This window comes from Sinocyclocheilus grahami, unplaced genomic scaffold, assembly GCF_001515645.1.
Source record: "Sinocyclocheilus grahami isolate Dianchi unplaced genomic scaffold, SAMN03320097.WGS_v1.1 scaffold138.1, whole genome shotgun sequence".
NCBI classification, from domain to species: Eukaryota; Metazoa; Chordata; class Actinopteri; order Cypriniformes; family Cyprinidae; genus Sinocyclocheilus; species Sinocyclocheilus grahami.
In genome coordinates, this window is record NW_015505317.1 from 1,113,078 (window position 1) to 1,125,941 (window position 12,864).

The 12,864-nt window shown below is 38.9% G+C and overlaps 1 protein-coding gene across 2 annotated transcripts in view; it reads right to left on the reverse strand.

The window, feature by feature from the left end:
• Positions 1-207: 207 nt before the first annotated feature.
• LOC107591176 (ribonucleoprotein PTB-binding 2-like) overlaps positions 208-12,864 on the reverse strand; it is a 73,013-nt gene continuing 60,356 nt past the window's right edge. For both annotated transcript variants that reach the window (XM_016280247.1, XM_016280248.1), the window contains exons 12-15: positions 6,499-6,600; positions 5,125-5,247; positions 3,505-3,708; positions 208-1,370 (exon numbers count right to left, since the gene is read on the reverse strand). In XM_016280247.1, the coding sequence (XP_016135733.1) occupies positions 1,233-1,370; positions 3,505-3,708; positions 5,125-5,247; positions 6,499-6,600 (567 nt within the window). In that variant the 3' untranslated portion in view covers positions 208-1,232. The remainder of the gene's footprint in view (positions 1,371-3,504; positions 3,709-5,124; positions 5,248-6,498; positions 6,601-12,864) is intronic.

Consider the following 12,864-nt stretch of genomic DNA (forward strand, 5'->3'; position numbering starts at 1 on the left):
TTGGGAGATTTATGCCACTTGTTTTAAGTTTACAAAATAAGAAAAACAATTTACAATTCTACCACGCAACGCAACATAAAATACTAATCTTCAACATAGATCATTTGAATATCTCACATATTTTGCCTCTCAAGTATATTTATCTTTTTAAATGTATATTTTAGCAAAAAAATTAAATAACTGCTATGGATTAAAAACAGATTTTTTGCAGCATAAACTCACCAAAATTACAGACTCTCTCCATTAAAGAAAAAGAGATTAAACCACAGAATAACAGACCACTAATATCCATATAAAGACATTATGTTAAATTATTACCAAGTGGGTGTTTGCATCAGGGCTGTTTGCCAGGTGTTTATCCTATATGTAACGCCTCCGACCCTTGACACCCTTCCAGCAGATTATTACTACTACTATACTAATGTATTATTACTCATACTGTTATTAAAAAGAAACCACTGGCAGCATCGTAGCTGAAAGTTGTGTGGAGGCCATCCCACCGACACCTGGGGGAAAAGTCACCTTGACGTAGTTTCTCCAGAGAAGGTAGAGGTTATTGCCTTAGCCATGTCTTCTCTGAGCGCCGTGTTTTAAGGCTCCTGCAGTATTCAGAATGGCTGATCGTTCCTACAGATACAGCAGTATGTTCAAAGACACACATTAAAGATTAATCCTCAATGATATGAACACGCGTTTCCTGTACACTTCGGAAAGCGAATCGATAGTCAAGATAAACAGTGACACATTAAGCAAGACATTAATAGTAATAATATCCTCAATGTCTGTACACAGTAAAAAATACACCAATTTAGCAGAATATGCAATATACATTGGCTATGCCCTACCCTGTCAGAAAAAAATAATCTTTGAAAATTGTTATTCTCTGAGTGTAGCTCAATCTTTATCAGCCCTTAACCATTTGTACAGTAAAACACGGACACATAAACCCCCCCTCAGGAGTGGAATGGTACGTCCCGCCTGGGGCAGAGGTAAACAGGCAGAACAGAAAAAGAGCTATATCAATTATCTTAATGCATCATTTGGGACAGAGTCAGAGCAATCTTAAGAGGTCCCGCCTGGCGTCGGACAGAAATAACAACAGTACCCACATCCACATACAGTTCAAGAAGAGGAATAAACCTCCTTACGCACAATAAATTGTACAATCTTTTCATAAATATCAGTAATAGACTAAAAGTTAAGGCCTGGACATGACAACGGCAACATACGAGTTAGATCCTCTTCTTCTTGAAGTAGTCGGCGTACTGTCCCCCAAGACCCTGTGAGTGCTGGCCTACATACGGCCCCTCTGATGTCACTTCCTGTGTCGGCAGTGTGGGGTATTCTCTCTTCTGCCCTCTAGCCTGACTCTAGGAGAGAAAGAAAGAGGTTGATTATAACAGAAGTGATTATAGTGATTAGAATGATTTCACCTGTTTGCTGAGGAAGATGTACATGACTCATTGTTCACTGTATGCTTGAGTTTGAGTGACATACAGTAAATGAGTGACGGGTTTTTTGTGGTCCATACAGTAAATGATTGACGCCGTCTAGCTCCCTCAGCCCACACACGTCTGAGGAATTTTCTCTGACTCTTGCACTACAATAAAACACCTATTTTTGAATCAGCAAAGCGCAGTTAGAGGTCTTCATCTCTCAATGTGTCAGTCTTCTACTTCCAACTGAAGAATAAAGTTACTGCCAGACTCCTACTGGTTTCTTCACCATCAAGCAGAGCACAAACACACACCATATGTATTCACTTGACCTATCTACCCATCTGTCTTTCTATCATTCTAAATAACATTCCATATATCATTCTGTTTGTCTAATATAATTATACTAGTACTATTGCCGGGGCATTTTATATAGGGTTCATAGAAAAAAAAATTCCATTTAAATTTTGCATTTATGAACGGTAAATATCACACTTGCACTATTTTTGACTGAAATGGTGCTTGATATTTCATTGTTTACACTTTTAATGGCCTTGTCAAACTTACCAAAAAAATGTTCTTGGCACAAAGCACAACAACCCAAACTAATAAACGGTGGTGTTGCAATGGTATTTAATATTTAAGGCCATTACTAGACATTTTGCACTCATAGGTTAACAGTGTTTTCATTTATCATTTCAAAACGTCTGATGGAACACTTTATGGTTAGCAATGATAAATAACTACTAGCATTTTGTGAGGCTGTGATGCATGGAAACACTGTTTTGCCTCTTTTTTGTTAAAAAAAAAAAGTTATTTGCGGTATTATTTTTATATTTGCGAGATAAAGTTTAAAATAAGAAATAAAATCATACTGTACGTCATAAAGTTACAAGCAACAGTCGCAACTTGGCATATAAAGTCACATTGTGAGGTATAAAGTCACAACGTTAGATGTAAAGTCATAATATTAAATTCTAAGTCATTGTGGGATATAAAGTTACAACTGGAAATTATAGTCACATTCAGAGATATTGGAAATATAAAGTTTCAAATACCTTTTTTTTTTTTTTTTACTCAACTATGGAAGCCTATTTCTGCCTCGATAACATTTAATTGGCCATTTTGAAACCCATGTTTTTTGGCCACAGCTGAAGTGACCCTTATGGTAGACCTCACAGTTCATAGCATTTACGGTCTGGGTACTCTGGGCCTAAACTGACTCTTCACAGGGAGTTTGACAGGCGATCAGACAAATCAATAATACGCCAAATCTGCCATTTTGTCTGACAAATAAACCAAACAGGAGAGTAGATTAACGTTGGTGGAAAATGGTGTATATAGTAGTCTTTCCGCAGTTGAAACAAGATGCCTTCTGATGATTCATTCATGTTTATTTCGTGCTATAGCTAGTAAAGAGGAAGAGATGATCGGTTCATGTGCCGCTTGAACTGAGGCGCTACAGCGATCTGTCACGACACATCAAAGAGCCACAAAACGGTATTTATTGTTTGAATTTCTTAAATAAAGGACAAAATTTGAAAGATGAGACTTGGTTTCATACCAAAAATAACCTGCTCTGTCTTGTCTGTCTGCATGTTGTCAGTTTCCTCTTTGCTCCACGATGTATCTTTCACTGCGTGACAACATGATGTGTGGCGTGAAAGCACCATGGCTTGTCGGACATAGCAACAGAAATGAAGCAGGGCGGGTCTTTGCGAAGGGTCAATTTGGACAAAATATTTGTTTAAATTTCGACAAGAAGGGTGTAATACTTTGTATGGCAAAATACCCCTTCCCCATGTGGGTTTCACATTAAACTTTAAACAAACAGATGTTTCGTGCATCGCTACACTACTGAGAATGGACAATGGACTAATGCTAATGTTATCACGCCTTAACCTTTTCTACTGAAATGATACTTTTTTTTCCTTTCTGGAATCTAAACACATGTAATCTTTCAGGTGTCTGCTGTAGTCCTAATATGTCACAATATATGTGGTTCGTTTCACTTCTCTTTCTCTCACACACAATTATACACACATTTTATATAGAAAGACACACTCACATAATAGTAGTTGTTCCAGTCGGTGGCTGAGGGTGCGGCGGGTGTGTGCGCGGCAGGACTGGGCACGTGTGTGTGCGTGTGAGTTGGTGTGATGAAGCTAGGCATGATGGGTAGGGCACTGTAGGTGGGCAGCAGGGTCTGAGCAGTGCCGTTCAGAGAGGTGTGCAGAGGCCCACTCAAGGGGGTCTTCACCACCTCCACCTCCTATAGAGAGACACCATCAAACATTTATACATACACTTATACAGTATCTCTCCATATGCAACACACACACACTGGCCCAGCTGCTGTGCTGAGGAGTGATGGAGTGTTTTCAGCAGGATCCCATGTCCTGAAAGTGTCATGAGACTAAGTAAGGAATGTGTGTCTGACCTGTAACACCACCTGCCACCACATTTACATAAGCTCCTACACCCCACACAAATACCACCAACACACAAACATGAGCTAACTTCTATCGCAACACATTTTGTGTATACAGTCCACAAAGCCAGCACATAAATCAGCTCGCAGTCTTTAATATGTAGAATTTTAGAATGAAGATGTAATTAAGATTCGTCAGTATTTCTAGGTCATTAATCAAATAAGCAAATTTGTGACAGTGCAACAATGGCGTTCATGCAGCTAAAGTGCTGCTGTCATTTAAAGCAAAAGAAATTCTTGATAATTTTTCAATGTTTCACGCACATTGTGGCGATAATATAATTAGTAAATAAATGCATGTTTGACGGTAACACAAAAATATTAAGCACCACAACTTTTTTCAACATTGTTATTAATAAAAAATGTTTCTTGAACACCAAATAAGCATATTAAAATGATTTCTGAAGGATCATGTCACACTGAAGACTGTAATAGTAATGGCTAATAATGTTTGTAAGAGTAATGGCTGCTGAAAATTACATTTAAAAATATATTCAAATAGAAAACAGTTATTTTAAATTGTAATAATATTTCACAATATTGCTGTTTTTACAGTACTTTAATAAATATTTGAAATAAATGCATGAGACTTCTTAAAAAAACACCCCAAACTTTTGAATAGTAGTTCATTACAGCTTAAAAAAAGACCATGGATAAAAGCTTAGTTTTATTAATAGTTTCTGTAACACAGCTTTATTGTTTTTTATTTTATTTTACAAACATTTTGGTTTAATATGCATGCTGTTATATGCAAGCATACAATCAGTATAGATTATAGATTAAATGCATACAGTTTCCATACTGTATATACCTACAGAGAAATGAAAGTCTAATTTCTAACCTATTTTGGTCTGTGACAGTATGAACAATCGGCAGTAAGTCACAGAGTGACCTGTCATAGAGAGATGTCGTGTCAGTCACAAGACACTTAGACACAGTGGAAGTCCAGGCTTTTGACTTTTCTGACATCTGTCAGAAGCATGACGGCTGGAGTATTTCTACCTCTAGAGAATGTGTGAGGTTTGGGAAGTGTGTGAACTGTTTAGCATTTCTGCTGCAGTGTATGTATTTGCATTCCTGCACAGTATAATCCCTTTCAGTGTGTAAAGTTTTGAGATGGTCAGAGATAGTTAATGTACACAGTAAAGTGAGCATCATTAAGCATGATGTGTTTCTGTGTGTGTGTGTATAGAGTACCTTGCTGACATCTCGGTGCTGGTAGACTTGAGCAGCTGTCTGGCTCATCTGCGTCTGAGAATAGTACTGACTGACAGCATGCATGTAGGAACTGTAGTCTCCGTATGAGGAGGTGACCACCACCTGTGACAAACACAAACACATTTGTTATCATGGTGGGGACTTTCCATGGACTTCTATTGTTGGTCATGACATTTTGAGTTCATGGCATCTTCTATCTCCTAACTAAGTGATTCCCAAAAATGTATTTATTTATTTATTTTTTGTCAGCAGACCCCCTTAGACCTAAAATAAGTACCCCCTAAAACTAGGGATGGGTTTTTCACAATTCGATTTTTCACAATTCACACGCTTGCGATTAGATTTGATTCCGATTTGACATTATTTTGGATAAAAATCAGGTACAGTACATGGCAAATTTTTGAAAAGGGAAAAAAAAATCTCTAATCAACTAATGTTGTAAAATATACATGAGAGTCAGCTGGTACTACATTACTATAATATTGAAGGTTCAAATTAACTGATTTGTATACAAACACTTAAAATTACACTCAATAAAGTTTTTATAATAATAAAGTTATAATACTAACTTTACAATTACTGTACATAATTATATTTCTGCTCCAATTCGTTTTTTGAAATATAAACATTTAAATCGCTGTCATAAAATTTAACAGATTTATCCAAACATAAATGAAATATTGAAAAACTGTACAAAATTGAATGATATATGGTGCATATTTAACAAAATGCTCCTCTCTAGAGTTCATTTTTCTAGCTGACTAACAAGTTTATGGTCACCAAATATGTTTTCTTCTGTGGTAAATGTGACGTTACGTGACATATTGTTTACAAGCTGTTATACTGACGTCTTTCCGCGGTTGAAACACTAATTGAGCGATTACATGAGACAGGATACGGATTTTGCTAAGTTGAACTCTTTCTTTTGGCCTTTGGATGTTCATTCATGTTTATAACTGGTATTAAAGCGGAGGAGAAGATCTGTATTTATTATTAATTTATTGGATGGGAGGCGCACTACAATGTTCCGTTCTTGGGATTTAAGAATCAATATCGTTTCGTAAAAATGAGAATCGATTAAAATCGATAAATCCTTTTTTTTTTTTTTTTTTACCTAGCCCTACCTAAAACATTACTATTTCAATAATATACTATATATGTGTATGTTCATGATGTCAGTTAATGATCACATGACATGCAGGAAAAACAAAACATTTCATCTTTTCGTAAGTTAATAATTTGCAAACTCACGTTTGGGAATGCCTGCCCTAATCTTTTTACATTTTCATTTTTTTTCTTTTTGTACAATGGGCACATTACCATAGTACTGTGCCTGTGTATGTGTGTACTCACCTGAGGTTGCTCTTTTGTGCATTCAGTAACTGCAGCTGTCTCTTGGCTAGAGTTGCCATAGTTCTGTGCATGGTAGTGTTGGTACCACTGCTGCATGGCCTCCTGACACACAGAGACATAAAACAGAACCAATGAAACACAATAACACACAATCAGACACAGCTTTAACAGGGATCTATATGAGGAGCAAACATGTCTTGACTATAACTTTAAGACCCCGATATACAGTACTTTAAGCAAAATCAAAGAACAAACTCGTGTGACATTTCAAACGAAATCAGGCCAAAATAAAGTTCATTTTGGAAGTTTGAAACAGCTTACCAAAGCTAACATTCTGAAAAGATTTGCTCCAGCAGATTAACGCCTTTGAACTATCATTGATCAGTGGCAGTTAAATAATAGGTAGGTGTGCTCTGGGGCTCTGCTGTGAGTATATCGAGGGCTTAAGTGACTCTCCTTTCAACTCTTTTCTCTGACTCAACACCAAGTGGTGACACACCAAGATGACGGTTGACCGCTGGCCAATGTCGGACTGTTGTTGAGCATCTGTTGGACTAGTTTAGCATTGGCACTAGTCGGACCCCGTCGGCAGCTTTTTGGGAGCTCGTCGAATCTGCGGTGGAACCCATCGGTGAGAGAGAGCACTCTGATTAGCTGTTCAGCTTAGCGAACCAGTGCACAATGAGAGAAAATGAAAGTGACGAAAGAAAGCCAAGAAGGCACACAGAGATGGCTGTTCTCTTTGTATATCCGCAGTCCTATTTCTTCTGGTTTCCCTTTTTGTATAATGAATACAGCTATTGCTACTGCTGGTATGGAGAGTTATTTCCTCTCACATAGGCACGGAACCTACAGGCTAGTTGGCTGTAGTCTTTGCTGCGTGTTCAAGCTCAACTTTTTGGCCCAGGTGCAGGTGCGACAGCACAGTCGGCTTTTGTTGTTGATAGTTCTTTGATGTTGGTTTGGTGTGTCTGAGCCTTTACTGACACATCTCACTGACTCTAGTCCCAGCCTTAGATGGCATACTCGGTCTATTCGCTACATATTGTACACAAAATGGCAACAACTTTCTAGCTTTATTGGATTTTTCAGGGGTCAGGGTGCACACAAGTCCATCAAGGTACAAAGTACAAGGTTACAAGGTACCAGGCAGCTCCAATTATGCCCCTTGTGCCCAATCTGGTGGGATATTTTCTCCACTGAAAAGACAGTTCCTTTCCTTCCATCACTAAAACCAAGTTGGACTCAAACCAGGAACCACCACAGAGTGCAGGATAATATCAGCACTAATTAAAATGATAAGAAGAAACACAGGCTGTTTCTGATTCAGACTTCTGAGCAAGAAGATTTGGTGATTCATGGTTCATGGCATTACATTTTTCCAAAAACAATCAGTTTATTTATTTATTTTTGGAGAGATGGAACTAGATTTCCTTGAGCACTAATAACAGGGTTGTATCTGATTTTAGGTTGACCCACAGACCCTCATATCAAGGATATACACTTAAACCAGCTAATAAAGGTGTTCGGGAGTACTTAAAAATATCAGACAGGTGTGTAGGAGCAAGGATGAAACCAAAGTCTACAGGAAAGTAGCCTTTCAGGAGCAGCTTTACGTGTTGAACTCTAAGGGGTGGACCTTGGCCAGAATAAGCATCAAAGTGGACTAGATAGTCAAATGTCTGAATACATGACTCTGCACTATACTGAATGTATCGCTTTGAGTCCAGGTGCCCGCAAGGCTCCATTTCTTCAGCTGTTCCTCTTTTTTTCTCCATCCATCAAACCTTGTGGCCTAACCCGTTTCGCTAGCTTTCTCTTCTACTATTCCTTTAATATATCTCTTCCTTCTCATCTCCTTCCCATCACTCCTTTCACCATTCCCAGCTCTCTTTCTCTCTGGACGCCTACAGCGTGAAAGCTCACCGTCTCATTTCACTAAAGCTGGTGGAGTGTGTGGGAGTGTGCGACCAGATGGGACAGACAACTCGCAGCCAATCGTCCTCTTCCCTCCTGTCTTCCCCCTCTGCATCTCTCGCCCCCCCTTCTCTCCCTCCAACTCTCACCCACTCCTTCTCGTATTGTCATAGGAACGCCGGCAGTAATGAGAGGGAGACCCACATTTAAGCCATTTAATCCTGCTAAAGTTCCTTCCCCTCCAAACTCTCTGCCAGGGAATGAGTAGGGGGTCACCCTAAAGATGCTAGCAGGAATCTGAGAGACGGTGGGAGGACTGTAACTCCTTCTCCTTCCCTCTCATCCACTCCTGGAGCACATTTTCCTCTCCTCTGCGTCTGCTGAAATCCTTACATTCTGATTTCTATTTCATTTGACGTCTTTTTGACAGCCTAGTGCAGAGTGACAGGATATTATTGGGTAGAGAGCTTGCCTTTCACAGTTCAGGATAGTCACTAGTGAAGGACTAGTGACTGTGTGCCATGTGGTGTTATCAGCTAATCAGCATTAACATGATGTTATCTTCCTGATTAATTAGTCACATGGCATTTATTGCTCGGGTGATTGGCTCAAAACTTCTATGTCCATATAGAATTTAAATCACATAGGCCAGCTGAGCAACTGTCATTAGCTCCTGTCATTTAGCCCCATGGTAAATTATCATTAAGAGATCATGTGTGAACAGGACCTTTTGAAAAATACCGGTAATCAGTTCTGGTAATTTTCTGGTATGAAAAGTTGCATTACCAGTATGCTACTGGTATGCTATGGGTAAACAAGGAATAGGATTACTGGTATGAGCACATATGAGGGCAGATTGTGCTGATGTAAGAATTCTACTTTGGGCCAATCATAAAACTCTGTCTGAGATATTTACAGTAAGCACTGCTGCTTTTAATTCTTTTTCTATGTAAACATGTACTAGACGAATATCCGACCATTCAACCACATTTCACATTCGAGACCAGCCTTCTTTTCCATTCATCAGCACTGTGGCTCTGCAGTTGCTATTGCATATTATATTAACTGTAGTACTATTAGTATCTATTATGCGCCTTGTGTGCAAAAACATGTTCTGTGTAATCATCCCCTTCAGAAGTTTAGAACATGTTATCAGATTGGACAGATAGTGTAACTAAAGCGCTCCTCCTAATTCAGCAGGATGAAGAAGATGGCACAGCATTTAAAGGTAATTTCTGATGACTGACATTACAGAGTTTACTGGTATTTTGGTACTGATGTGTGAATGGTATCTTATCGGTAAAAAGACGGAACTCTGTAGCTTGTGTAAACAGCGCATTTGTGTAATGAAATGTCATTCTGGTATGAAAGGGGCTATTGAGACAGCTTATAACAGACCTCCCTGGTTCAAACTAGGTGTGATGTGACAAGTTGAGCTAGGAGTGATTTCTCTGTTCAGTCATAGATATCAGAAGATTTTTGATGCTTAATGTGAAGTGGGACTTCGGACCGATGAGATTTTACCGTGAGGGTTACAGAACATAACAGAGCATAAATATAAACCAAGCAATCAACAAAAAGCTCAGTCAGTTGGGACAAAAAAGTTACTTTTATCATTTGCCGACTCTGGTTTGGACATGGTGCTGCACTACAGCTCCATTCTGATGGAACTCTTTTTGTTCTGTTTTGAACATTCATTTTCTTTATTCCGTATAGACCCATCTTTCTCTATTGTGCAACTGAGCATATGGCAGAATTGTTTTCTTTCTCATTCCTCTCGCTCTCTCTGGCTTTCGCTGTCAAGTCTGGGGCTCAGTGGAAGCTTGTGTTAGAGAGAGATATTGTGGGGGATATAATGGGGGGAGAAAAGACTTGAGAGAGTGGGCTAAGAGTGAGACTGATAGATCATTGCAGTGAACGCTGGGATTTCTTGTTTCTTCCTGTGTCTGTGACTGTCAGCATCTGTATTCCACAATGGTCAAATACTTTCATCTGATATACAAGGTCCCAAGACTACGGTTCAAATACTATGAAAAAAAAAACAGACTATCTATCTATCTATGGATAGATATTGAGAATGGAAACCTTGTCGAAACCACAATTCTTTTTTTTTCAGGATGCTTCGATGAATATAAAGTTCAAAAAGCATTTTTTTAAATAAAAATCTTTTGTAACATTATAAATTAATTCACTGTCACTTTTGATCAATTTAATCCATCCTTGCTTAAAAGTAGGAACTTATTTTCCCCCCTTTTTTTCTTACTTCAAACCTTTGAATGGTAGTGTATCATGGTTTCCACAAATATATTAAGCAGCACAACTGTTTTCAAAATTGATAATAAATAAATAAATAAATAAAAATCAATTCTTAAGCAGCACATCAGCATATTAGAATGATTTCAGAAAGATCATGTGACACTGAAGACTGGAGTAATGGCTGCTGAAAATTCAGGTTTGCCATCAAAGGAATAAATTACATTTGAAAATATATTAAAATAGAAAACAGTAATAGTTCACAATATTTGTGTTTAACTGTATTTTTTGATAAAATAAATGCAGCCTTATGGCCTTAGTTCACATGTCGCGCCTAAAAACGCGTAGAAAACGCTAGGCGCGCCGCTTGAATAACATGGTAAAGAAAGTTGCAGTTCAGGAGATAAACAGTTAATAAGATTATGCGATTTGAGATCGTTCCGTAACTCCCCAACCGGACCTCACCGGAAAATGGCACCTTTTTAGTTACACCCAGCATCACTACCCCCTCCTACCCTGCGAATTTCGAGCCCCGGGACGCCCCCGCTGCTTAAAACAAAGCGATAGAGTGAAATCTTTCCCCTGCGCTGTGCTGGGACGGCTGGCGGGAGAGCTTGTGGGTGATTCCCGTTTATATCATTAAGCAGATGTTCAAACTCCAGTCCAAAAACGCGTAGAAAACGCTAGGCGCGCCGCTTTCTGCTTTTATCCAAAGCGTTCGAGAAGGGTATAACTGCAGACTGGAGATCTCCAAATGGGGGCGGGAACTCCAAAACGGGGTGGGAGCTCCAAAATAGGGCGTGGCTTCCTCCCATTGACAGACAGGCGCATGACACGCATGCGCACTTTTCCCCCCAATCCACTTCAGTGCAAACTCCGCCCCACAGCTGATTCTAAAGTTTTTATAGGTTGTGTCAATTAAAGTGTTGATTTCCTACACTATGCTACAAAAAATGCTAACCCCTAAACCTATCCCACACCTGACCCTAACCTTAACCAGTGAAATTGACTGCACGGCGGGATTGGCGCTGAATATTTCTTTCTCATTCCTCTCGCTCTCTCTGGCTTTCGCTGTCAAGTCTGGGGCTCAGTGGAAGCTTGTGTTAGAGAGAGATATTGTGGGGGATATAATGGGGGGAGAAAAGACTTGAGAGAGTGGGCTAAGAGTGAGACTGATAGATCATTGCAGTGAACGCTGGGATTTCTTGTTTCTTCCTGTGTCTGTGACTGTCAGCATCTGTATTCCACAATGGTCAAATACTTTCATCTGATATACAAGGTCCCAAGACTACGGTTCAAATACTATGAAAAAAAAAACAGACTATCTATCTATCTATGGATAGATATTGAGAATGGAAACCTTGTCGAAACCACAATTCTTTTTTTTTCAGGATGCTTCGATGAATATAAAGTTCAAAAAGCATTTTTTTAAATAAAAATCTTTTGTAACATTATAAATTAATTCACTGTCACTTTTGATCAATTTAATCCATCCTTGCTTAAAAGTAGGAACTTATTTTCCCCCCTTTTTTTCTTACTTCAAACCTTTGAATGGTAGTGTATCATGGTTTCCACAAATATATTAAGCAGCACAACTGTTTTCAAAATTGATAATAAATAAATAAATAAATAAAAATCAATTCTTAAGCAGCACATCAGCATATTAGAATGATTTCAGAAAGATCATGTGACACTGAAGACTGGAGTAATGGCTGCTGAAAATTCAGGTTTGCCATCAAAGGAATAAATTACATTTGAAAATATATTAAAATAGAAAACAGTAATAGTTCACAATATTTGTGTTTAACTGTATTTTTTGATAAAATAAATGCAGCCTTATGGCCTTAGTTCACATGTCGCGCCTAAAAACGCGTAGAAAACGCTAGGCGCGCCGCTTGAATAACATGGTAAAGAAAGTTGCAGTTCAGGAGATAAACAGTTAATAAGATTATGCGATTTGAGATCGTTCCGTAACTCCCCAACCGGACCTCACCGGAAAATGGCACCTTTTTAGTTACACCCAGCATCACTACCCCCTCCTACCCTGCGAAGTTCGAGCCCCGGGATGCCCTCGCTGCTTAAAACAAAGTGATAGAGTGAAATCTTTCCCCTGCGCTGTGCTGGGACGGCTGGCGGGAGAGCTCGTGGGTGATTCCCGTTTATATCATTAAGCAGATGTTCAAACTCCAGTCCGAA